At 44.4% G+C, this 25,460-nt stretch overlaps 1 protein-coding gene across 1 annotated transcript in view; it reads right to left on the bottom strand.

The window, feature by feature from the left end:
• The window catches only part of SUSD1 (sushi domain containing 1), a 259,310-nt gene that overhangs the window by 208,581 nt on the left and 25,269 nt on the right, over positions 1–25,460 (bottom strand). The window contains exon 2 of the mRNA XM_089670946.1: positions 18,518–18,640. Within this exon, the coding sequence (XP_089527072.1) occupies positions 18,518–18,640 (123 nt within the window). The remainder of the gene's footprint in view (positions 1–18,517; positions 18,641–25,460) is intronic.

Raw genomic sequence — 25,460 nt, 5'->3', positions numbered from 1 at the left:
TTTAAAAAATTGACTCCATAGTGCCGACTCTCATCTTGCCTCCATCCTTCACATCTGCTAAAAAGGCATTTTTATTTCTGCCTGTTCTGCTGTTAGAGAGTAAAATATTGCCAACAGAACAGGAGAAGAGGGTATAACGTTTAGTGAAACCCTGGATTTGAGTAAAAACCTAACATGGGGTTCTAACCCTCCCCCATGCTATCTAAAAATAAAGGCAAGTTTTGGCTTGACATAGTTACATAGTTAGTCTGGCTAAAAAAAAGACAAAAGTCCATCCAGTTCAACGATTAAAAAAAAAAAAGTTATAATCCTATACCCATAGTTGATCCAGAGGAAGGCAAAAAACCCAGCAGAGCATGATCCAATTTGCCCCTGCTGGGAAAAAAATTCCTCCCTGTTCCTCCAAGAGGCAATCAGATATTCCCTGGATCAACTTTACCTATAATTGTTAGTATCCAGTTATATTCTGTGTATCTAATAAACAATCCAGGCCTTTTTTAAAGCAATCCACTGAGCTGGCCAGAAGCAACTCTTAAAGGAGTCGAATCCACATTTTCACAGCTCTCACTGTGAAGAAACCTTTCCGTGTTTTGGAGAATTTTTTTTTCCTCCAGACACAAAGATTGCCCCCTTGTCCTCTGTGATGACCTCAGGGTGAATAGCTCTACACCGAGTACATTATATGAACCACTGTTGTATTTATACATGTTGATCATATCTCCCCTTAATCTCCACTTCTCAAGAGAGAATAAATTCAGTTCCTCTAATCTTTCCTCATAGCTGAGCTCCTCCATGCCTCTTATCAGTTTGGTTGTCCTTCTCTGTACTTTCTCCAGTTCCCCAATGTTCTTCATGTGAATTGGTGCCCAAAACATACACTTTAAATTGATAAATATGAACTGTACACATACAGTTGTGTTCAAAATAATAGCAGTGTGTTGATAAAAGTGAATAAAGCTCAAAATCCTTCTAATAGCTTTTATTTCCATACACACAAATGCATTGGGAACACTACACATTCTATTCCAAATCAAAACATGAAGAAAAATATATCAAATTTGTGTTGTTCCTCTAAAATAAATTGAAGAAAAGTGAATATTAGACTGTTCAAAAAAAATAGCAGTGTTTGTATTCTTCTTTACAAACTCAAACATTCACTATATAAACTGAAAAATGTTTGAAGATTTTGCTTTCCTTTGAATCACTTAATTAATATTTAGTTGTATAAGCACTGTTTCTGAGAACTGCTGTACATCTGTGTTGCATGGAGTCAACCAACTTCTGGCACCTGTGAACAGGTATTCCAGCCCAGGAAGATTGGACTACATTCCACAGTTCTTCTCTATTTCTTGGTTTTGCCTCAGAAACTGCATTTTTGATGTCACCCCACAAGTTTTCTATTGGTTTAAGATCCGGGGATTGGGCTGGCCACTCCATAACGTCAATCTTGTTGGTCTGGAACCAAGATGTTGCTCGTTTACTGGTGTGTTTGGGGTCGTTGTCTTGTTGGAACACCCATTTCAAGGGCATTTCCTCTTCAGCATAAGGCAGCATGACCTCTTCAAGTATTCTGATGTATTCAAACTGATCCATGATCCCTGGTATGCGATAAATAGACCCAACACCGTAGTATGAGAAACATCTCCATATGATGCTTGCGCAACCATGCTTCACTGTCTTCACAGTGTACTGTGGCTTGAAATCAGTGTTTGGGGGTCATCTGACAAACTGTCTCCGGCCACTAGACCCAAAAAGAACAATCTTACTTTCATCAGTCCACAAAATGTTGTCATTTCTCTTTAGGCCATGTCTTTTTTTCAACAGTGGGACTTTGCGGGGGCTTCTTGCAGATATCTTGGCTTCACATAGGCGTCTTCTAATTGTAACAGTACTCACAGGGAACTTTAGACCTTCTTTGATCTTCCTGGAGCTGATTGTTGCCATTTTGGCTATTCTTCTATCCATTTGAATGGTAGTGTTTCGTTTTCTTCCACGTCTTTCAGGTTTTGGTTGCCATTTTGAAGCATTTGCGATCATTTTAGCTGAGCAGCCTATCATTTTCTGCACTTCTTTATATGTTTTCCCCTCTCCAATCAAATTTTTAATCAAGGTACGCTGTTCTTCTGAACAACTGTATATAAGGATCTTTCATACCTGCTTTTGCTGTAGACTGCTATGGGCTTGATTTACAAAAACTGGTGAGTGCCATACCTGGTGCAGCAGTGCATGGTAACCAATCAGCTTCTAACTTCAGCTTGTTCAATTAACCATTGACAAAACACCTGGAAGCTGATTGGTTTCTGTGCAGAGCTGCGCCAGATTTTGCACTCTCCAGTTTTAGTAAGAAAAGTACATATTTCTAAAAGCATTTTTTACCAGATGATTCCTAAGCAATACCAGGAAAAAGGGAAGTTCAAATGAAGTTTGAATGCGACTGCTGGTGTTTAAAGTTTTCGGAACTTAAGATCAGTTCAATGTCATTTGTTTAGTGATTTCAGAATAGGTTTTTTTTTATGGGAAAGTGATTGTTCAGGGAAAATGGAAAGAGGCCGTGGCATATTGTTAAGAAAAACATGGCCTAATTTGTCTTTTAGTTCCACAACAGATGAAGTGACCTGCAAACTTGATTCAAAAGACCTAAACATCCTGAACTAACTGGTTCTAATTGCAGTGCCTGACAAACCCTTGTACTTAAGGAAGGCATTTTAATTGGAAATCCCAACTGCTGCTTCCAGTGTGGGCTAAATGTATTATTAAAGTATACCTGTCATCAAAGAAATATTGGGGTTTTCATTGCGTTCTTCTGAAAATGTCACCTGGCTGTCTAGAGTCAGTATTTCTAATTCACCCAGACCAAGCAAATCAAAGTCAAATTCAGTCTGAATGCTATTAAAGCCAATGCAACAGCATGATAGCCAGGGAACTAGCATTTTAACCACTTGCTCTCCAGGACAATATTTTAATTTTTCACACAAGTAGTAAAATCTGCATGATTTGCTAGAAAATGACTTAGAACTCCCATTCTATTCTAACATGATACAGTATATTTTCTGAAAGCAGAGGTGCTGTAGGGAAAAATGGTGGCAGTTGCAATGGTAGCAATTGGGGACACTTTAAAAGCTTTTACAGGGTATCATTGTACAGGTAATTGTGAATGGTTGCCATAGAATTATTGCTCTCACTCTGATGTTCACCGTGATACCTCATGTGTGGTACAATTGCTGTTTACATATGTGTGCAGGACCTATGTGTGCATTTTCATTTGCATTTATGCGTAGGGGGATGTGGGTGCTTTTACATTTTTATATTTTATTTATTAAAATATAATTTTGTACACTTTTTACATTTTTTTTAAATTTATGTTGGAATACAGTGTTTAGGTATTTTTGTACAACAACTGTATCAGTACAAATATTCAGTAGAGATATATTCTTCAGCCAGTAGATGGCAGTGTTTATACGTTTGTGGCTGCACCTATGGTTAAACTCTATGTCTTTTCTCTATAATAAAGTTCCTGTTTCCTGTTTGCAGAGAAGCAGCAGCTAAAAACACATGTGGACTGTGCACTGTCTGTTCTGTAGGGCTATATACCAAGTGTCAGGGATCCCCTCGATCCCCGCCGCGTTGGTCCCGGCGCAGGCGCAGTATGCCGCCCGGCGCAGGGACTCGAGCACTGGTTCCGGGCCGGCCGCGGCGTTCGAGTTCGCGCATGCGCAGTAGAAGCCGCGGCCGCCCGCTGGGCACCAATGGCAGCGCAGGGCGGGATATTTAAACGACCCTGAGCTGTCATTCAGTGCCTTCTGGTCTTTCCTGCATTCTGAATCCTGTGAACCTGTACCCTGTAAGTTATTGACCCGGATTGTACCTGACCTTGCTGTTTTCTCCTGTTCTGACCCTTGCTTTGCCTGACCTCTCTCCTGAATGCCCCCTATTGGATTTGACCTGCTGTTGCTGACCTGGCGTGTGACCCGACCATTCTATGCCCGCTGCCTTGTACCTTGCCGCCCTCTCTGTTACCGACCCGGCCCGTCTGACCCTGCTCATCCATCCATCCATCCCGTGCAGTGGGGTCTTCTGACCTCCTCACATCAGACTCTTCCCCGTGGGAGCCCCTTGCGCATACTACTACCACTGACGGACGCACCCGGTAGTCACGACCTGGTCTCAGGGAGCTCCAAGTCCATCCCCACCATCAGGGGCCCTGGTGAACAAGCACCCTGGGACTTAGACTCCGTGCGCTGGGGACGCCTATTCAGTGGAGTGCTAGTAGTACCGCCGGGCGGTCCCTTACAGTACCAGAAGGCCATGACTGAGTCTAGAGGAGGTCCCTCGCCGCTGGAGGAGATCTGCAGGCACCTATCCAATTTGACACAGGCCGTATCGGCCCTGCAGGATAGATGTCAGCAGATTGAAACTCAATTCCAGGCCTGCACTATATCCGTTCCTGCCCCACAGGCCGCGGTCCCCACACCTCCAGCTGTAGCAGTCCCTGTGCTGGTGTCTGGGGCATCCGCACCACTCCCGGCGGCCGACCCCCGAGTACCTTTACCAGAACGTTTCCACGGGGACCGCACTCGGTTCAGATCATTCCGCGAGTCCTGCCTCCTCTATTTTGAGCTACAACCCCGAACCTTCGTGACTGAATCCGTGAAGGTGGGGTTTGTCATATCCCTCCTGCAGGGTGAACCCCAAGACTGGGCCCATCGATTACGGGGAAAAAATGACCCTCACCTTGGTTCGGTTGACAGTTTTTTTGATGCTATGGCCATCCTTTATGATGACCCGCAGCGGGCAGCTTCTGCTGAAGCTACTCTGTACACACTCCGGCAAGGCCGCCGAGCGGCGGAGGAGTACGCATCTGAATTTAGGCGGTGGATGGGGGATACTCGCTGGAACGAGTTCGCACTCCTGCATCAGTTCCGTGTTGGCCTATCAGACGGCCTGAAAGACGAGCTCGCCCGGGTGGAGGTACCTGAGACTTTAGAGGACCTAATAGCACTGACCATTAAAATTGACCGTAGACTGCGGGAACGCAGGTTTGAGAGGTCCGGCCAGGGTCACGGAAATCCCTGGGGATCATTTCAGGGTCCCAGTCAAACACCTAGGCCAGTCATCCAAAACCGGCCACCTGGAGACAACCCCGAACCCATGCAGCTCGGCCTGGCACGGCCTAAACTATCCCCAGAGGAACATCTGCGCAGACGATCCCAGAACCTGTGCCTCTATTGTGGAGAAGCTGGTCATATGGCGCGTTCCTGCCCGCAGAAACTGAGTAAGTGCACCTCTTCTTCCTTATCCCTTGGCAATGTTGGTCCATCCCAATACTTAGTGGTGCCCCTTTCCTTTCAGCTTCCAGAAAGGACCGTGGAAGTATCGGCCATAATTGACTCTGGGGCATGCAGCTGCTTCGTGGATATTAATTTTGCTCACCAGCAGGGTATTCCCCTTCACTTGAAACAGAAGGGGTTCAATATTTATTTGGCCGACGGTTCCCGAATAAAATCGGGGGTAGTGAACCAGGAAACCCCCTCCATCACCACTGTCATTGCCGGCCAGCACCAGGAACTCCTCCGCCTGGATGCTATAGCTTCACCCCTCTTCCCAGTCATTCTGGGGCTCCCATGGTTACGGGCCCATAACCCCCAGATTGACTGGGAGACCGGAGTAATCACGTTCCCTTCCCCATACTGTCGAATATACTGCCGCACTTCGGGCCCGGGGACCCCCCAAATCCTCCTGTGCTCTGAGGGGGAAGCTGAATTAAAACAAGTAATCCCTGCGGCCTACCATGGGTTTCTAGATGTGTTCAGCAAACGGGGAGCTGATACTCTACCCCCCCACCGCCCTTATGACTGCCCCATTGACCTGTTACCCGGCTCAGAAATTCCTTTTGGGCGAATCTTCCCCCTTTCAGAGCCCGAATTGGGGGCCCTAAAGGAATATATCGAGGACAGCCTCCAGAAGGGGTTCATCCGCCACTCCACTTCACCGGCGGGGGCGGGAATCTTCTTTGTTGAAAAGAAGGACAAAACCTTAAGGCCATGTATCGATTACAGGGAATTGAACAGGGTCACGATAAAAAACCGTTACCCACTACCGTTGGTACCTGAGCTGTTCCAAAGTTTAAAGTCAGCAGTAGTTTTTACCAAGCTGGATCTGAGGGGGGCGTACAACTTGATTCGCATAAGGGAGGGGGACGAGTGGAAGACGGCCTTCCGCACCCGCTTCGGTCATTTTGAATATCTGGTCATGCCGTTCGGGTTGTGTAATGCTCCGGCCACGTTTCAACATTTTGTAAATGATATTTTTAGGGACTTTCTGGATGTCTTTGTGATCGTTTATTTAGACGACATTCTGATTTTTTCCCCGTCTCTGGGGGAACACCGAATACATGTAGCAAAAGTATTGGGGCGGTTGCGGCAGCATGGGTTGTACGCCAAGGCAGAAAAATGTTGTTTTGAACAATCCAGCATTGCCTTCTTGGGCCTGATTATCTCCACCGCGGGGGTCGCGATGGATCCCCAGAAGGTCGCTGCAATACTGGATTGGCCTGAACCCACAGACAGGAAAGGCGTCCAGCGATTCATCGGCTTTGCAAATTTTTACCGGAAGTTCATCAAGAACTTCTCGGGTCTGGTCTCCCCCATTACTCAGCTAACCAAGCTGGGAACCCGATTCAGATGGACACCAGAAGCGCAGGGAGCTTTCGAAGCCTTAAAGAAACTGTTCACTTCGGCACCCATTTTGGGTCACCCAGACGCCGCTCTGCCCTACATCTTGGAGGTAGATGCATCGGAGAATGCGCTAGGCTCCATCCTCTCCCAACGAAAAGGCAACAAGGAACTGCTCCACCCGGTAGCGTTCTTCTCACGGAAGCTGACCCCAGCGGAGAGGAACTATGATATCGGTGACCGTGAGCTACTAGCGATCAAAACGGCGTTAGAGGAATGGAGGTACCTGCTGGAAGGTGCGGTGCACCCCATCTTAATATTTACTGACCATAAGAACTTAGAGTATCTGAGAACTGCCAAGCGTCTACGCCCGCGACAGGCGAGATGGGCACTATTCTTTTCAAGATTCAACTTCCATATTACGTACCGGCCGGGATCAAAGAACACTAAGCCGGATGCGTTATCACGGATGTACGAAGACGCCAAAGAGACCCCAGTACCTGACACCATCCTGTCCTCGGGTAACTTCTTGGTCCTTCAGTCGGACCTTCGTTCCAGGCTAATGGAGGCATCCACAAACTTCTCTACCCCAGGCGGAGGGCCGCTCCAGAACAAGGGGGGACTCCTATGGAGGGAAGATCGAATTGTGGTGCCGGAAGAAGCTCGAACCCTGGTCTTGGGGCATTGCCACGACCACCCAATGGCGGGGCACTTTGGCCCAGAAAAGACCCTGGAACTTCTCCGACGCTCATTCTGGTGGCCAGACATGGCTAAAGATTGTAAGGGCTATGTCAGGTCCTGTGTCACCTGCCAGAAGAACAAGCCCTCAAGAAACAAGGTTTGGGGTCTGCTGCGACCCTTACCTATTCCTGAACGGCCTTGGCAAAAGATCTCACTGGACTTTATAGTCGAGCTTCCGCCCCCCCGAGACCACACGGCAATCCTGGTAGTCGTGGACCGCTTGTCCAAGATGGCCCACTTCATCCCGTTGAAGAAGACCCCCTCGGCGGCCGAGACCGCGCGAGTCTTCATTCGTGAGGTAGTCAGGTTGCATGGGGTCCCCGAAGACATTGTCTCGGACCGAGGGGGTCCAGTTCACGTCCAGATTCTGGAGAGCACTGTGCAAAGCCCTGGACATCAAATTATCTCTCTCTTCTGCGTTCCACCCTCAAACTAACGGTCAAACCGAAAGGACCAATCAGACCTTAGAGCAATATTTAAGATGCTATACCTCGTTTACTCAAGATGACTGGCTGCCACTTCTTCCTTTAGCAGAATTTGCGTATAACAACGCCCGCCACTCAGCAACAGGGCAGTCCCCGTTCTTCGCCAACTATGGCTTTCACCCAGTCTTCCTCCCGGATTTGGTGTCGGAATGCCCAGTACCAGCAACACAAGATGTGGTAACGTTCTTCGCTGCGAACAATAAGAAGCTTCAAGTGGCCATCAGTCGGGCCCAGGAAAACTACAGGAAAGCATTCAACAGGAAACGGAGAGGAGATCTGGTATTGCGGCCTGGGGAGAAGGTTTGGCTGGCGACGTCCAATCTAAAGATGCTTTGCCCGTCAAAGAAATTGGGACCCAAATTCATAGGCCCCTTCTGCATTAAACGGATGGTTAACGAAGTAGCCTATGAACTCGCCCTCCCTGACACGCTCAAGATCCACCCGGTCTTTCATGTATCCCTTCTGAAGCCTGTGGTCCCAGACGCCTTCCCTGACCGGGAATCTAGACCCCCGGAAGCGGTAACGGTCGAAGGAGAAGAAGAATTTGAGGTTGAAACTATCCTGAAGTGTCGAAGGAGGGGAGGCCAGACCCAATTCCTTATCAAATGGAAGGGCTATGGTCCTGAGGACAATTCTTGGGAACCAGCCCATAATGTCCATGCACCCAGACTTGTCCGGAGGTTCTTTCGCGATCACCCGTGGTGGAGAGATCGGGTGGGCATCCGGAGGTTGCCCGTAGGGGGGGGGCAATGTCAGGGATCCCCTCAATCCCCGCCGCGTTGGTCCCGGCGCAGGCGCAGTATGCCGCCCGGCGCAGGGACTCGAGCACTGGTTCCGGGCCGGCCGCGGCGTTCGAGTTCGCGCATGCGCAGTAGAAGCCGCGGCCGCCCGCTGGGCACCAATGGCAGCGCAGGGCGGGATATTTAAACGACCCTGAGCTGTCATTCAGTGCCTTCTGGTCTTTCCTGCATTCTGAATCCTGTGAACCTGTACCCTGTAAGTTATTGACCCGGATTGTACCTGACCTTGCTGTTTTCTCCTGTTCTGACCCTTGCTTTGCCTGACCTCTCTCCTGAATGCCCCCTATTGGATTTGACCTGCTGTTGCTGACCTGGCGTGTGACCCGACCATTCTATGCCCGCTGCCTTGTACCTTGCCGCCCTCTCTGTTACCGACCTGGCCCGTCTGACCCTGCTCATCCATCCATCCATCCCGTGCAGTGGGGTCTTCTGACCTCCTCACATCAGACTCTTCCCCGTGGGAGCCCCTTGCGCATACTACTACCACTGACGGACGCACCCGGTAGTCACGACCTGGTCTCAGGGAGCTCCAAGTCCATCCCCACCATCAGGGGCCCTGGTGAACAAGCACCCTGGGACTTAGACTCCGTGCGCTGGGGACGCCTATTCAGTGGAGTGCTAGTAGTACCGCCGGGCGGTCCCTTACACCAAGTCTCTAACAATTTAACTTCATTGCTAACACAGGTGAACTAACGACATATCTTCAAACTGTCTGATTTTGAGGGACTGTCACTCATTTGGAACAAGGTCCCTCTGTCCCTCTTTCCTCCTCATTTGTCCCTCATTTTGCCCTGATCTATATATTTATATATAAAATTCACTATTTATCTATCAAAAAGTGTTTTAGAGTGTTAAACCTTTCATCCAATTTATAAATTGCCACATTTGGAAATTACAAAAGTCAATATAAAGGAATGGTAGTGGTAAAAAAGGCACTTTTAGGTTTAACCAATCATAATTCTCCTTTAAGGGGGTGTGATAGTGGCTGTGTCCTATGGCTAAGTATTTTGCTAATAGGTATCCTCGTTCCCATCCCAGAAAGTTGGGAAGTATGACTAATTAGCCGCCTATGTGATAGCTTTGGGCACGTGACAGGTACTCTTTATGGGGACATCAGAGGTCTATTAGACCTCAAATTTCTCCCCTGCCCTCTAATGCAAATTGTGCTTGGTTAGCTGCCTCCCTGGCTGTAACAGCCAGGGAATGATATCTCGTAAACCAGAAGTGACTAAATCAATGTCCATTCTGGCTTCATTAGTCACAGAGGAGATCAGGGAATAGATGCTCCTTCTGACCTGTATGTGACCTGATTTTAAGCTGCTTTAGATTTAATATAGACTTTAATGAGGAAAGAAGCAGGTCTGACATGAACCTAAATCTGTCAACACTGGCTATAAATATTGTTGGATAATCCTAACACCAAAATATCTGTATTTACTGTGACATTTAAATCCGGACACTTTCACCCCTTTCCTGTCCAGGCCAATTTACAGCTTTCAGTGCTATCATACTTTGAATGACAATTGCACGGTCATGCAACACTGTACCCATATGAATTTTTTAGCATTTTTTTGAGACAGATAAAACTTTATTTTGGTGGTATTTATTCACCACTGGGATTTTTTTTTCTTGCTATATAAATGAAAAAGTCCAAACGTTTTGAAAAAAAAAAGTGTTTTTCTTATAAAAGTTTTCAAATAAGTACACTTTCTTCATAAATCTTGGCCAAATCTTCTATCTGGCTATCTTTTTAGTAAAACAAAAATAACTCAAATTAGTTTATAACCAAAAATTATAATTTTTCTAATGTATTTTTTAAATTGTTATTTTTTTATATTTTATGCTTTTTTTTAACATACTGTCACCCTAGCAGTACAGTGTGACCATAGTGATACTGTACTACTTGTGGGGGGTGATGAAGATTTTTTTATTGTTTTTACACTGATTGCTTTTACACCCATAAAGGCTGTAAAAGCAACCATTTCTCCTTCTCTCTGGCTGCATTCTTGCAGACATTGAGAAATACTGTGAGAGCTGTGATTGGTCACAGCTTGTCACATGGTAGAAGGCTGCTGTGAATAGTCTTGTACCATGTGACCTCTGTGATCATTCAAAGATTTCACTAGTAGTAAGCAATGATGTCAGCAAGTGACATCTTGCTTACTACTATTCATGTGCTCACTGATTGTCCAATCAGTGATCACATGACCGGGATCTCACACAGAGGTCCCGTACAGCGATCAGTGTTCATTGATTCTTCCTGTCAGTGTATCTGCTTGCCTATACAGGATGTACGGGCACACAGATACACTGACAGATCTGCAGGCTGATTGCTGGTGCAATGCTTTACAGAGTCCTGTAACCAAAAATAATAAATGCACATTTAATTACCTGCAAAAAAATGTGCATTTATTATTTTTGGTCAAAAAGTGAACTTATCCTTTAAATATGAGAAGCATTATGAGTATTCATGCATGGTAGTTACTGAATGGCAGTCACTAGACAATTAGATGAAAAAGCGTGAAATGACCAGAGGTACATTTTTTAGCAACCAGGGGTAATCCATGGTGAGCCTTATTGGCCTTGAGGGATTGCCCAGGCCATACCATGCGGGAGGGATTACGTTTATTAAACTTGGATGACCGTGGTTGTCCGAGAGCGGAGTGTTGGGGTGAAGTGGAGACTATAGACCACTTCCTGCTTCAGTGTCCCTTCAATGTTGAAGTCTACAAGGAGGTAGGGAGGGTTCTGGGTGTTCCTTTCCTGCACTGCATGACTTATGCAGAGTGGGTATATGGGGAATTTTAAGATCGGCGGGATTTGGACACTCTTTATCTAGTTAGCCTAGTTGTCAGGTACTTCACATGGCAGGCACGGTGTCAGGTGTCCATTCGGCAAAAAGTCCTTCCAGTCCCGGTGGTGGTGCACGACATTCTTGGTGAGGTGGGGAAAATTCGGGGTCTCGAGAAAGACAGGTGGCGGAGGGAGGTCTGGATAAAGGTGTGGAGGAATATCAGGCCTTCAACTGCTGCCAGTTGATCTCTGGGTGTTAGTATCTTTCCTGTTTTCTCCTTTATTCACCCCATTAGATTTTTCAGATGGATTCTTGAAGAAAGGCTGCGTGGACCGGAAGACCTGCGTTCCTTGAAGTCCAGAAGTGTCTTGTATTGTATTTTATAAACGTGTTTAAGTAGTGATGTTCTTTTCCGGGTAGCCGTAAAGGCTATGCGTTAAAAAGTTTGGGCCGGATGGGCCTTTGTTGTTTCCTTTTTCATAAGAAGTGTTATTTCTTCTTTGAGAAGAATGCATGTAGTAGCATGTTGTCAGTCAGGATATCTTATTTATTCTGCACTTTTGTAAGAAAATATGCTTGCTGGTTGTGAGTTTCTTTAATAAAGAACAAAATTTCCATGGTGAGCCTTATCATTAGGGTGTTATGCACTAAGACCTGTAGATCTTTATCTACAGCCACCAATCATATTTAAATATTTAGGACATGTCTAATGCTGTTTGGTGCCTAGTAACTCCAGTTCCTAGAAATAAAACTTTGATACATAATCTACAAATTAGAGTATTCTGAAAATAATTATTTCATGCCTATGGGTACTTTAAAGTGATTGTAAAAGTAATTAAAAAAAAAAAAAATTTAAATAACAAACATCTTATACTTACCTGCTCTGTGCAATGGGTTTACGCAGAGCAGCCCAGATTCTCCTCTTCTGGGGTCACCAACCGGCTGACTCCTCCCCCCTTCTGAGTGCAAGGGGTTTGCTATGGGGGCACTCCTGCAGGCTGAATCCCAAGCCAAGCTCTGTGTGTCTATTGACACACACACACACACTGTTTTACCACACCTCCTGCTCTTTCCTCACAGTCTCGGATTGACAGCAGCAGGAGCTAATGGCTTTGATACGTGTTTTCATTTTCTAGATTAGAAAGAAATATTGACAATTTTGAAAAAATGTATTTTCCTCTAATTTTTACCAACAAAAATAATCAGTTTGGGTAAATTGTGAGCATCACATTCAGATAAAATGAATTTGGGTTTGTAGGCAGTCTGTCTACTACTAGTTAGTTTAAATGCTGCCCTGGCTGAGAGGGATGGAGTTAACACTGTGCTACTGTTTCCTGGGTATTTGTCTTGGGGGTTTTTTTGGGTCCGACCCACTATTCCTGTAACACATAAAAGGGGACATGGGTTGGGTTCCGAGAGTCTTATCTCTTGGCTAGTTCCTGTCTGTCATGCCGAAGTTCTTGCTGATGATTGCCTGGCTTTAGCAACCTTTTACAATGTAGGGGGACTGCTTGGACCCGTAGGCTGCCCTGAAGATACCAATCCTGGATATCGCCAACATGGACCCTGCCAAGTATGGACTCTTGCCTGTGCAGGTATGCTGGGGCAGCCACAATCCTGAGTTAAGGTCTAGGGACATTAGGGAAAGACTGTGAACTTTGTTTTGAAACTGTTACGCTGAGCGTTTTTAGTGAAGCTTTTGAACTTTGTTCTTGCTTGGTCTGAAGTTACTAGAGGGGTGCATGCACATTAGCGGCACATTCTGCACTTAATCTACAACATGGGTTGAGTTAAAGCATACTGAGGTATGAAGGGAGCAAATGGTTACCAGGGTTAATGGAAGTCTAACAAGCAGCCTTTCGTTAAGAGTGTACCTGTGAAAGGCAGGGAGTTGCTGCCTGCATTATCACCCCTGGTGGTCTGTCGCCCATAGCAAGGAGGTCAGCCTTAAGGTTGAGTTTTCCCTGAAAGCGGCCGCCACCCTGTCTAGGGACATTGATGGAAATGGCACAAGTAAAAGTATCCCATCTGCCAGGGGAGTAACCTTGTTCTAGGTGCCTTGCATAGCCCATAAGAACCTACCCCAGGGGTAGTCCTCTAATGTGACCTAGCATAGAGAAGCTTTATGTTTACAGTGATAGAACTGCTGCTATTGAACTTTGTGTAGCAATGTCAGAACCACTGAAGCTGATAATTTCAGATCCTGGCAAGTGCTGGATGTCGATTCAGACTACATGTCAGCAGGGACCCACAGGTCATGCTAGATCCTTTGCAGATTTAAAATGGAACTCAGGGCTCAAGTGATTAATGCATTTTTCCCTCAGTGTTTTAATGAAATGACAATTACTGGAGATTGGAACTGATGCTGGTTTTAACCTCCATCTAAAACAAACAAAAATGTTTTGGCTTGTACTCCAGTTTAAATAACAATTTCTTATGGTCTTTGTACAGTAACCTGCAGTTTCCCCTTCATTACCATGGCATAATATTTATGATTAAGGCCAATTTATCTAGTGCAGTTAAAACAACACCTCCCTGCCCCCCTGGATACTGAAGGAGCAATAGAAGACTAATGAAGTCATATCTTTCCTATATCCCTTTCTCAGCATGCTCCTTGTCAGTACATGTGCATACAGCAAAGCCGGGTAAGCTCAGAGTACTGGCCCTTAAACTCCCAATCAATACAGTGCTTCTGTACAGCAGATCACAGGAAGCTCATACAGAATTGACACAAACTCAAGAGTTTTCTCTGGATGCATTTAAATAACGGGACCCAATCACCAGATCTTTCATTTTAACAAGTTTTCCTTAAGATTATATGCCATGTAATATATTATAGGTATGGTGTAGCTGCTGGGAGCTGCTATCCTGGATGTGATGTCACCAACCCCAGCAGATTTAGAGCTGTCACTGAAGTGATACTCTGTGGTATTCCTCTTTACTCTTCCACTGGCTGTTACATTAACCACTAGCCTACAGGGCACTTATACCCCCTTCCTGCCCAGGCCAGCTTTCAGCGTTGTTGCACTTTGAATGACAATTGCGCGGTCATGCAACACTGTACCCATATGAAATTTTTATCATTTTTTTGTGACAGATAGAGCTTTATTTTGGTGGTATTTAATCACCTCTGGGTTTTTTATTTTTTCTTAAACAAACCAAAAACCACTGAAAATTTTGGAAAAAAAAGTTTTTTTCTTAGTTTTTGTAAATAAGTGATTTTTCTCCTTCACTGATGTGCGCTAATGAGGCTGTAGTGATGGGCACTGATAGGTGGCACTGATGGGCACTGATGAGGAGGCACTGGTAGGTGGCACTGATGGGCATTGACAGGCATTACTGATGGGCACTGAAAGGCAGCACTCATATATGGCACTGATAGGCGGCACTGACTGGCACTGATAGGCGGCACTGACAGGCACTGATAGGCGGCACTGATGCACACTGATAAGCGGCACTGACTGGCACTGATATGCAGCACTGACTGGCACTGATAGGTGGCACTGATTGGCAGCACTGATAGGTGGCACTGACTGGCATTGATAGGTGGCACTGACTGGCACTGATGGGTGACACTGAAAGGCAGCTCAGATGGGCACTGATATGTGGCATTGCTGTGCACTGGTAGGCACTGAAATGTGGCACTGATGGGCACTGGCAGGTGGCATGGATGAGCACTGAGAGCTGGCACTGATGGACACTGACAGGTGGCACTGCTGGGGATACACAGATCATCAGGGCACACCGATCATCTGTGTACATGTCCCCTCCAAGGAATGCCAATTACCGACTCTCCTCTCGAGCTGTCAGAGTGACAGCTCATGGGGAGAGAAATGCCGATAACCAGCATTTCCCTGTTTACATGTGATCAGCTGTGATTGGATACAGCTGATCACATGACCGAGCCGACATCTTCGGCTCTTCCCGTTGATTGGTGATCCACTGTGTCCGAGGGACACAGCGCACCGCCGATCGCCACACGCTCCTGGAGCCGCGCATGCACGGTTAGAATGGGAGGACGTCATATGACGTCCTCCCAGAACCGCCTTGCACCCATCATTGTACTATATGGCGGGCGGGAGGCAATTAAGGCACCTTTCAGACTGGGCGGATCTGTCAGCGTGATCCACCTGCTCAGCTACTGCAGAGCAGATACAGACACTGCTCATTGATTTCAACAGGACAGTCGGATGGAAATGTACTGCCTGTCCGTTTCCACCTGATTGCCATTCCGATCTGATCCGCTGGATGGATGGGGAACAGATCTTCATCGGTCTGTTTTTGGCATACAGGATTGGATCTGATGCTGGCGGGTGTCAGCGGTCTATTGTCCGCTGACACCCGCCGGTCCATAGAAGTCTATGGATGGACCGATCGGGTCCGCCTGAAAAACAGACAGGCAGACTCCTTTGGTCCACTCGTGTGAAAGGGGCCCAAAAGTTATGTAGGTGGGTGAAGGGAGGGGTGGGGGATTTGGGCCACCGCAAAGTGTAAAGTTGGCCATAGAAGAATTTCATTCAAAAACTATTTAAACACTTTTAAAAATAATAATGGGGGTCAACTGATGTTTGTTATAGGCAAAGAAAAGTTTGACGTACTGATGAATTTTTGTATGAATGTTTGTACCAACATTTGTACAAATGTTCTTTCAGAAATCTACTAGTGAATTAATTAGAGGAAAGGGCTGTGACACAACAGGACGGAGATAGCTGTGTTAGGAAATTAACTGGTCAGACTTGCTGGAAAATTCAGAGACACATTACAGGTTCATAAAAAAAAATTTATGGAAAGGAAAAACACTGCAGGAAAATATTTAATGTACTAGATTTTTCTTTGTATTTAAGTTGGTGTCTTTAAGTGTTGTTTCTTAGCTTATTGGTCATACTTCTCCTGTAGGTCACGTGAGTGCACTTATTTCTGCACATTGTGACCCAGATTCAGCTGACAGCAGGCTAAACCCAACTGACGTTACAGAGTTGCTCCAGGCTCTGCAGGGATCCTGACTTTAATGTTTGGGATCCACCCAGATGCCAGGACCAGCAGCTGACTGAGTGCAATGCTGAGACACTGAGCCAGCCGCTGTCACCCCCTCCACAGCTCGGAGCTCCAGTAAGTGCTGGAGGGGAAGAGAACAGAGCGTTAACTGACAGTATTCTTTCTCTGCTCAGAGCTGACCAAGAACTGAGCAATTAGCCATTGTAGCAGGGCCATTGCTGTTTCCCTTTTAAAAAACTGTCTCCCTTTTAAAACTGCATGTTGTCAGAAAGGGTTTGATTGGCTCAGCTCTCAGCAGTTCTGGAGTGTTTGTGGGAGTTGCAGTTTCATCACAGAGGCAGACAATGTAACCTTATGCTGCACAGGACTACAGGACCAGGATGCTTTGCAAGGAGGAGGGAGCAAGTTTTTTTTGCTCTCTAAGAAAAAGTGCTGGGCGCCCAGGAAGGGAGAGGAGGGTTGGAGAGCCACGTATGCCTGGGCAGAGGACATGTGGGAGCTAGTCTGCAGCCCCTACTGTTGAAGTACATAGACACTGTTTCCAGATCAGCAGAGGTTGCTAAGGACAACAGTTATCTACAGCAGCTGAAGTCAGCGGCAACTGTGATCATTGGTACCAGTCACCCGCGACGGCAATTACCGACAGCAACGACATCTCCCACCACAAAGAGAGAGGTCAGATTGTTGGAAATCGCAGAGGAGGCATGTGACCATCCCAGGTGAGGCACCTCAGAGATTGTGCAGCACTGACAATGGACAACAGGAAACACTAGTCAGAGAGAGAGAGAGCCACATTTATCATCCCCTCACGGAGTTAACCCCTGGAGACTGTTCTTCTTAGATGTGATGAGCAACTGCTAACCTGTGACATGTCAGTCCTTAAGAGCGCTCCACCGATTCACTAACACAGGCCTGTGTAACACATAGACTCACACAGTGTTACAATCCTACAGTATACAAGTGAATCTGGGACTGAGCCTAAAGAGACGTCAGTTTCGCTGGGGACATATTGCTGCTGTAGTTGCAGGGGTTATTTCTGATCTATAGCTATACCGGTATATACGTATATACATGAATATTGTGTTTATTGATGTTATTGTGCCAATTCTAGAAGGTTTGTGTATTCAATGCATTTAACTGCTATTTTCCAAGTTAATTTGCAATCTATTTGCAGAGTTTTACCTGTCTTATTAAATCTGTTATAAAACTTACCACAAGGTGTACTGGTGTGCTGTGGATCCAATATATATATGGTTCATCACTGAAGTAAGGACAGAAGTGCCCATTAATTCCAGAGCTCCTTCAGGGGTGAGAGCTACACCATCATGTGATCATTCAGTTCTGTCTTAAAGCCTGCAAGGGGCAGCTGCAGCCATATAGGTAACAAACATATTATACTTACCAGCTCTGTGCAGTGGTTTTGCATAGAGCAACCCCAATCCTCCTCTTCTCTGGTCTTCTGCCAACATTCCTGGCACCTCCCTCCTGCCAAGTGCCCCCAGAGCAAGTAGCTTGCTTTGGGGGCACCCAAGCAGACTCCCTCCTGAGCGAGTCCATTCACACACAGAGCTGTGACTCAGCCACACCCCCTCTTTTTCTTCATTGGCTCACTGGCTGTGATTGCTGTCTCAGCCAATGAGGAGGTAGAGTCCCCAGAGAGCTGAGGCTCTCATGCATATCGCTGGATCACGACGGGGCTCAGGAAAGTGTTGGGGAGGGGGGCTGCTGCATACAGAAGGTTTTTTACCTTCATACATAGAATGCATGAAGGTAAAAAAAAAGTAAGCCTTTACAACCACTTTAAACCAGATCTGTATCTCTCATATTCTTTTTAATTTAATTCAGAAAATGGCATTAACAAATCCAGCAGTACATTTATTGCCCAAGTGTACTATTTTATGTAAAAGGCCTCTGGGCACTTTACTGAAATCAAATTGCTTGTAATGCTGTCTAACAATTTATGATGACATTATTATTATAAATTAAAGTTTAAACATTGTGTAATGCACCATTAGGAAAAAAATTACTTACCCAAACATTGCGTCCTGCCATTACCAATTAACCCAAAATTACACATACAGGAATATTTCTGGTATTTTTCTATACACGTAGCATTTGGATGACATGTTTTGCAAACATCAATGGTGAGTATTTCTGGGTAAGAAAAAATGAAAAAAATAGTAAAATACAACAATTTTGGAAACAAAATTTAAAGCATATCTATAGTCAAAGTATAAAATTGTATATTAATTTCCACCCTGTATTTTAATTGTTTCAAGCCTACTCCTATTAATCTGAATGATCTTAAAGTTAATAAACCTACTTTGTGAGAATACTCACATATTTATTGCCTTGAATTCTGTAACATGTACTCACTATGCCCTGTGAGGAGGCACAGCCGTGTCACACATTTCACAGAGCCTACCTTCTGAACTACAGAAGTGCAGAGAGGAGGAGTTTCAGGAGGCGGAGTCAGTACAGGAATAATTGCTTGCAGGCAGCAAGGTACCATGGTATATGTAGTTCTTAGAAATTGAAAATAAACATCAGAAGTGACACTGCAAATCATGCAGGGAATCCAGAAATATATGGAAAGAGATGGCCAGCAGACAGACAGTACTCACAACATGAAAGGAGATTTTTCAGGTAAGTTTATTTTTGATTATCAATGGCAACTGTAGCCAGCTATATAAGTATGCCTTTCAGGGACATTTACATATGGGACTATAGCTGGCTATACATCATATAATTTTCTTGTTCAATTTCCTTTAGATTTACCTTTAACTATGTAGTGCAAGAGCCTGCCTGATTGCATACAAATTGAAAGTGTTTTGGTTTGCCCTCCTATTATATGGATTTGGTAAATCTAAAGGAAAATTATACAAGAAAATTGTATAATGTATGGCCAGCCTATGATTATTCAATCTCCCCTCAGTGCCCAGTACTGGGACTGCTACGTCACTTCCTGTTAGCATAGTGAATCAAGTTCTACTGACAGGAGAGGATCTTGGGACCTGTAGTCCTATAGCCAATACATCCTGTATTTCTGAGTGCTGGTTGAAGTACCAAAGAGCTGGGGAACCAGAATGATGCTGGGAGAGAAGATATATTCTAGAGCAAATGACTGGCTTTCTCTTTGGTGCAGAATTCAGCATTGAACAAGGGGGACTGCTGTTCTCCTCCAGAGACAGCTTGTTGGCCCACTACTGTGGGACGCTGCACATCAGTTCAGCACAACAGTGGTGACACCGATCGTCACACTAGGAACACATCAGCTTCTCTGCATTGGGACTGTCATTTTCCGGTATTCACATAGACATTTCTGTTCCACGCTGACAGGCCATCAGGTGGTAACGTAGCACATCCCAACAACCAGCCAAGAACCTGAGCAAGAATGCTGTTACTAGGAGGTTGTGTTATCCATAGGATTGGTGAGTGGATGGATGCCCAACCTCTTTCTGTGATCACTCCAGAGACACTGCATGCAGACACCTTTACACCTCATTATCAGGAAATCTTTGCTTTGAGCAGTACCACAAACATTTGTTTAACGTAATTGAATTACCATTATTCACTACTGTTTATGGGCCCCACTATTGCTAGCAGAAGACAACGGACAACACTATATCAGGAACTTCAATTTGCAATCTCTAGTTAAAGAGACCACTTCTCTTCTAAGGCCATTGTTATTCAACTTAGGATATCTGCATCCAGCATTGCGGTGCTGCAGGCCCAGAAGGAGTTGATAAGTCAACAAGCCTTTTCTTCCACCTCTTACTGCTGGTGTTGCAGTTTAATAGTTGAAGCTTACTATGCATGACTGTATAACTTGTTAAACATTGCTAATTGATTATTCCTATTTTACCAGTGTTCTGCTTTTATGCGTCAACTGGGGCTGTATACACTAAACCTATTATTCTTGTGGTCTACTGTTTTGAACAAGACAAATCTAGAGGTGTTACTAAAGAATTGTGTCTCTTGCATTATTTTCCTATACTGTTGACATATGTCTGAACCCAGAGAGTCAGAGGTGTGGGGAGGCTTACAAGGTCAGGGCAACCACTGGGGACAAGCATTATCAACCATCCTCAGTGGAGGTAGCGCTTCATAACTGTTCCTTGTATTGTGATTACAATGCTGACGCTGGTCATTTAATCTTGGGTGCTTAATGACCTTAGTTTAGTGTGGACCTTTAGTGTGGACCTTTTGCTACTGACTGGTATCATTCAGGTGCTGCTCCTACCATGTTCTATTGTGCAGCGTCATTTGTTTCTTCATGCATGTGGTACCCAAATAGCTAGTACTTTTACTATGGAGCAGGGGCAGACTGACAACTCATGGGGCCCCCAGGCAATAGGGGATCATGGAGCCCCTGTGTCCTTGCTCAAACTCAAAAGAGCCTCTGAAAAAGGTACCAGGGGCATCTCATGGGGCCCCCTACTGACCCCGGGCCCTCGAGCAGTGCCCGAGTTTCCAAATGGTCAGTCCGCCCCTGCTATGGAGGCTCCACACTGCAAAGCTCTAATTTGCTGGCTGTTCAAGTGCTCAGGTGTTGTCTCTATACATTGTAATTGCTACCAAACACAGAGCTGTAGTGTGTATTCTTAATATTTTAAGAATACCTTGGGATAGGAGGTTTGGTTTGGGGAATGTAGGATTGTGGTTTTTAAGTATTTTGGTACCCTCTGTTTTGTCATTTTATTATTTTGACTTTTCCAAATTTGTCCCCAAAATTCATATTTGAGCTGACAATTTTCAAGATTTACAAAGGGTTCAACAAACGGGCTGCAAACCAAACCTTAGCACATTTATTCATCCCTACAAGTGATGTGTGCAGATACTGACAAACAACAGATGGAAGAAGAGATTCCCAGTTACAGCCCTCAACACGTGGCACCAAATTTTAGTAGAGCAGAGATGAAGCGTTGTTGCGTATATATGGACAGTCTCAGTGGTGAGTGAATTAGGATGGATGATTCTCCTGTGACACAACTCCACACTTTCTCCAATATGTAATTTTTTTCTAGAGAAGGAAGAAAATACATCACAGTGACATCATTTCTTTCTGAATAAAGAAGGATATGCTTGTTTTTTGATTTCTCAAAGGGATAACACAAGCCTCTCTGTGCTGTGGATGACCTCCACTCAGGGGCGGACTGACAACTCATGGGGCCCCCGGGCAATAGGGGATCATGGGGCCCCTGTGTCCTTGCCCAAACTCAAAAAAGCCTATGACAAAGGTACCAGGGACATTTCATGGGGCCCCCTACTGACCCCGGGCCCTCGGGCAGTGCCCAAGTTTCCAAATGGTCAGTCCTCCCCTGCCTCCACTTCACCTTCATCCCACATCACTTCCCAAGGAAGTCAGTCATTTAAACCAACTTGTGCTCTACTTAGGGTACAGGAAGAAAGGTCCGCTTTAAATAAAATAAAAATGTATTATATTGTAATGTATGTGAGAGAAATATGCTGGCTGTTGTTTCTGACCTTACCTACTGAAAATGCTAGTTTCCTGGCTTCCATGCTCCATGTTGGGTGTCAAGGCTTTCACTTTGAAGAAATACGTCTGGCACTGTGATTCATAGGTACTGAAGCAAGGCACAACCAGGCAACTATCATTATCATTCTGCAATGACAGACCCAGTATTTCTCACGTGAAAGGTGAACTTATTTAACCACTTGCCCTCCAGAGGATTTACCCCTCTTTCTGACCAGACCATTTTTTGCGATACGGTGCTGCGTTACTTTAACTGACAATTGTGCGGTCATGCAACACTGCACCCAAATGAAATTTATGTCCTTTTTTTCCCCACAAATGGAGATTTCTTTCAGTGGTATTTAATCGCCTCTGCATTTTTTATTTTTTGCGCCATAAAAAAAAAAAGACTATTTTGAAAAATAACAATATTTTTTACTTTTTGCTATAAAACATATCGAGAAAAAAAATCAAATTTCATAAAAAAAATCCCAATACATGTAAATTAATTGCTTTACGTGAAAGTTATATCATCTACAAATGGTGGTATATATACTGGAATTTTTTTTTTGTATACTAGTAATGGCGGCGATCAGCGATTTATAGCGGGACTGAGGCAGGCATTCTGACACTGGGGGGGGGGGTTACTAACTGCCACTGACATCCCCAGTGACCCTAATACAGTGATCAGTGCTAATACAAAGCACTGACACTATACTAATGACACTGGGCATGAAGGGGTTAACATCTGGGGCGATCAAAGGGTTAACTGTTTACATACAGACCCTGTCAGTGTTCCTCAGCGATCACTGGGTGCCGGCAGGGAATCTCTGGCCGGGACCCGGTGATCGACAGCTGTAGCCGCCAATGGCGGTGTGGGTAGGGCGGTGGGCGAGTGCATGCCCCCTACACAGAAATCACGTATATATATATATGTGATTTTGCACAGCTCTGCCGCTCTGTAGCAGTGGTTCTGCTATAGGGTGGTTGGGTAGTTAACTATGTTGTTGTTGTGGTTAATGTACTATTTGCATGCTGACCTACAACAGCCGTTCCTCCTGCTGCCTTGTTCAGTAATACTGGATATGTACTTCTTTGGATGGGACTCTCAACATGTTTCCAATCACAATCTTGTGCTTCCTCTGAGAATCTATACATCCTATCCATATTACTATCAGTGGCAGATAAGCACTGCGCAAACTGTTGGAGCTATATAAATCCTGTATAATAATAATAATTAAAAAGTGTTGACTGATTTAGTTTTTTCATTGAAAATTACCATTATATGTTGTACCAGTCTTACAAATCCCTGTAGGATCCAATGAATGTAAGAGAAGGTTAAATATCTTCTAAAAATATAGTTACGATTAAGTGACCGTTGGGAGAGCTGGTATATGTAATATGTATGGCAAACAGGGGCGAACTGACCATTTGGAAACTCGGGCACTGCCCGAGGGTCCGGGGTCAGTAGGGGGCCCCATGAGATGCCCCTGGTACCTTTTTCATAGGCTTTTTTGAGTTTGGGCAAGGACACAGGGGCCCCATGATCCCCTATTGCCCGGGGGCCCCATGAGTTGTCAGTCCGCCCCTGATGGTAAACATACAAATCACAGTTTAACCAGGCTTAGGTATTCTGGACCGTAGGCACAGCGAGGATTTATTTTTAAATTTACATTTAGTTAAATGTTCAAAATATTTAATTCCTATATTTTTTTCTGATCTCTGATTTTAGGAACAAATCTTTTCCATTAATAACTTGTTCACTTGGCACTAAAATAGTACTTCTTACATTGTTGATCTCTTCCTGTTCTATTGTACTGAGTTCTAGAACAAATTCCTTTCATAGGAAACACCTCTTAGCATTGAATAAACATTTCAAGTTATTAATGAAATTTTATGCAACAGATCTGTGATAACTAGCATAAGAGTGAGCTGTGTTCAGCCAAGCTTGTAGACATCAGTTTGTATTCAGAGCTGAATTAGATGGCCAGCCAAAGCACACATTGCTTCACACTGATAAGAATTATCAGACACACCAGCACATAATCAATTCAACTGTTCCTTGCATTGTATGACTGGCAAACTCATGTCATTGTCACTGGCATGCACTCCCGGGAAAAATGTATGGGTGAGTTTGTCAGTAAGATACAGACCTTGGTCAGGATTAAATCTTTTCCCTCTTACACTGATCAACCCAGTTCTTCCTTTGTTGAAGGACAATGAAAAATGTTTAGCCCATCAAAGAATTATGGTCTTATGTTTTTCTTGGTCACCCTTTAGGAGCTCTCAGTTCAACCACCTTCCTTGCAGGAGGCTAGAAAGGTTGGATTGATATTGTCTATACAATGCAGTATAAAACAGTCCCATCATTTAAATCTAGATAGGTATGAACATAATCTGATACCAAAGAATATGTTGTTCCATGTTCTTACTTATCTACCCCCCCCCCCCCCCAATAGCTAGTCAAAGCCAAAAACAAATAAAAGTAAAATCTCCCAATGGTTGGCAGAAGCCTGCATCCTGAGCCAGATTTTCTGCAATTTCTGTTGTTATCAACTTTACAGGACCTCAAGCAATGTTTGACTGTAGCATGTCACAGCCTAACTGACAGCACATCCTATTAGCTAATCAAGAAAGTTTTGATATACATTTATAAGTCCCCATCTGTGTCAACAAAGGATAAGCAATCATTAAAGGAATAAAAGAATAATACTTATTTTAATATAATATAATTCTTATATTATTTTACTATTTTCCAAATCTAATGTTTTTCTTCTATTTTGATTATATTCAGTGGAACAATTTAAATCTATAAATCACCTAAAAATGCTGTTTTTTTTTTGTTTTGTTCTTTTTTTGATTTTAGCATTGAAAATTATACAAAATATTTTGTTAAATAATGAGCTTTCCAGGGTTTAAAGTTTTTCAGCATTTCTTTCAGTAATTGATACGTGATTCCAAATCACCATGCATATATACGCAATGGTGTTGATTTACTAAACGTAAAATACACTGTTCACTTTGCATGTGATTTTGCACTTTGCAGGGGAATTTTCCCCAGAGCTTAATGAATGCGGTGAAACTTTACTGTTTAAAAAAATACCCAATCACAGGCAAAGGAAAATTTAAAATAAATTGCTTGCACATGATCGGATAATGGATATCAGCAGAGTTTCATCTCATTTACTAAGCTCTGGGGTAATTCCCCTGCAGAATGCAACCACACTTGCTAAGTTTTCCTTTAGTAAATCAAATCCTCAAAGTGCTAAATGCTGGGACATTCTGTAACCATGTACAGTGGGACAAAAAAGTATTTAGTCAGCCACCAATTATGCAAGTTCTCCCACTTAAAAAGATGAGAGAGGCCTGTAACTGGCATCATAGGTAGACCTCAACTATGAGAGACAAAATGAGAAAAAAAATCCAGACAATCACATTGGCTGATTTGGAAAGAATTTATTTGCAAATTATGGTGGAAAATAAGTATTTGGTCAATAT

This window comes from Staurois parvus, unplaced genomic scaffold (genome assembly GCF_062004578.1).
Source record: "Staurois parvus isolate SC_StPar_1 unplaced genomic scaffold, SC_StPar_1.0 ptg000096l, whole genome shotgun sequence".
Classification (NCBI taxonomy): domain Eukaryota; kingdom Metazoa; phylum Chordata; class Amphibia; order Anura; family Ranidae; genus Staurois; species Staurois parvus.
This window is presented reverse-complemented; position numbering and strand designations above follow the sequence as displayed.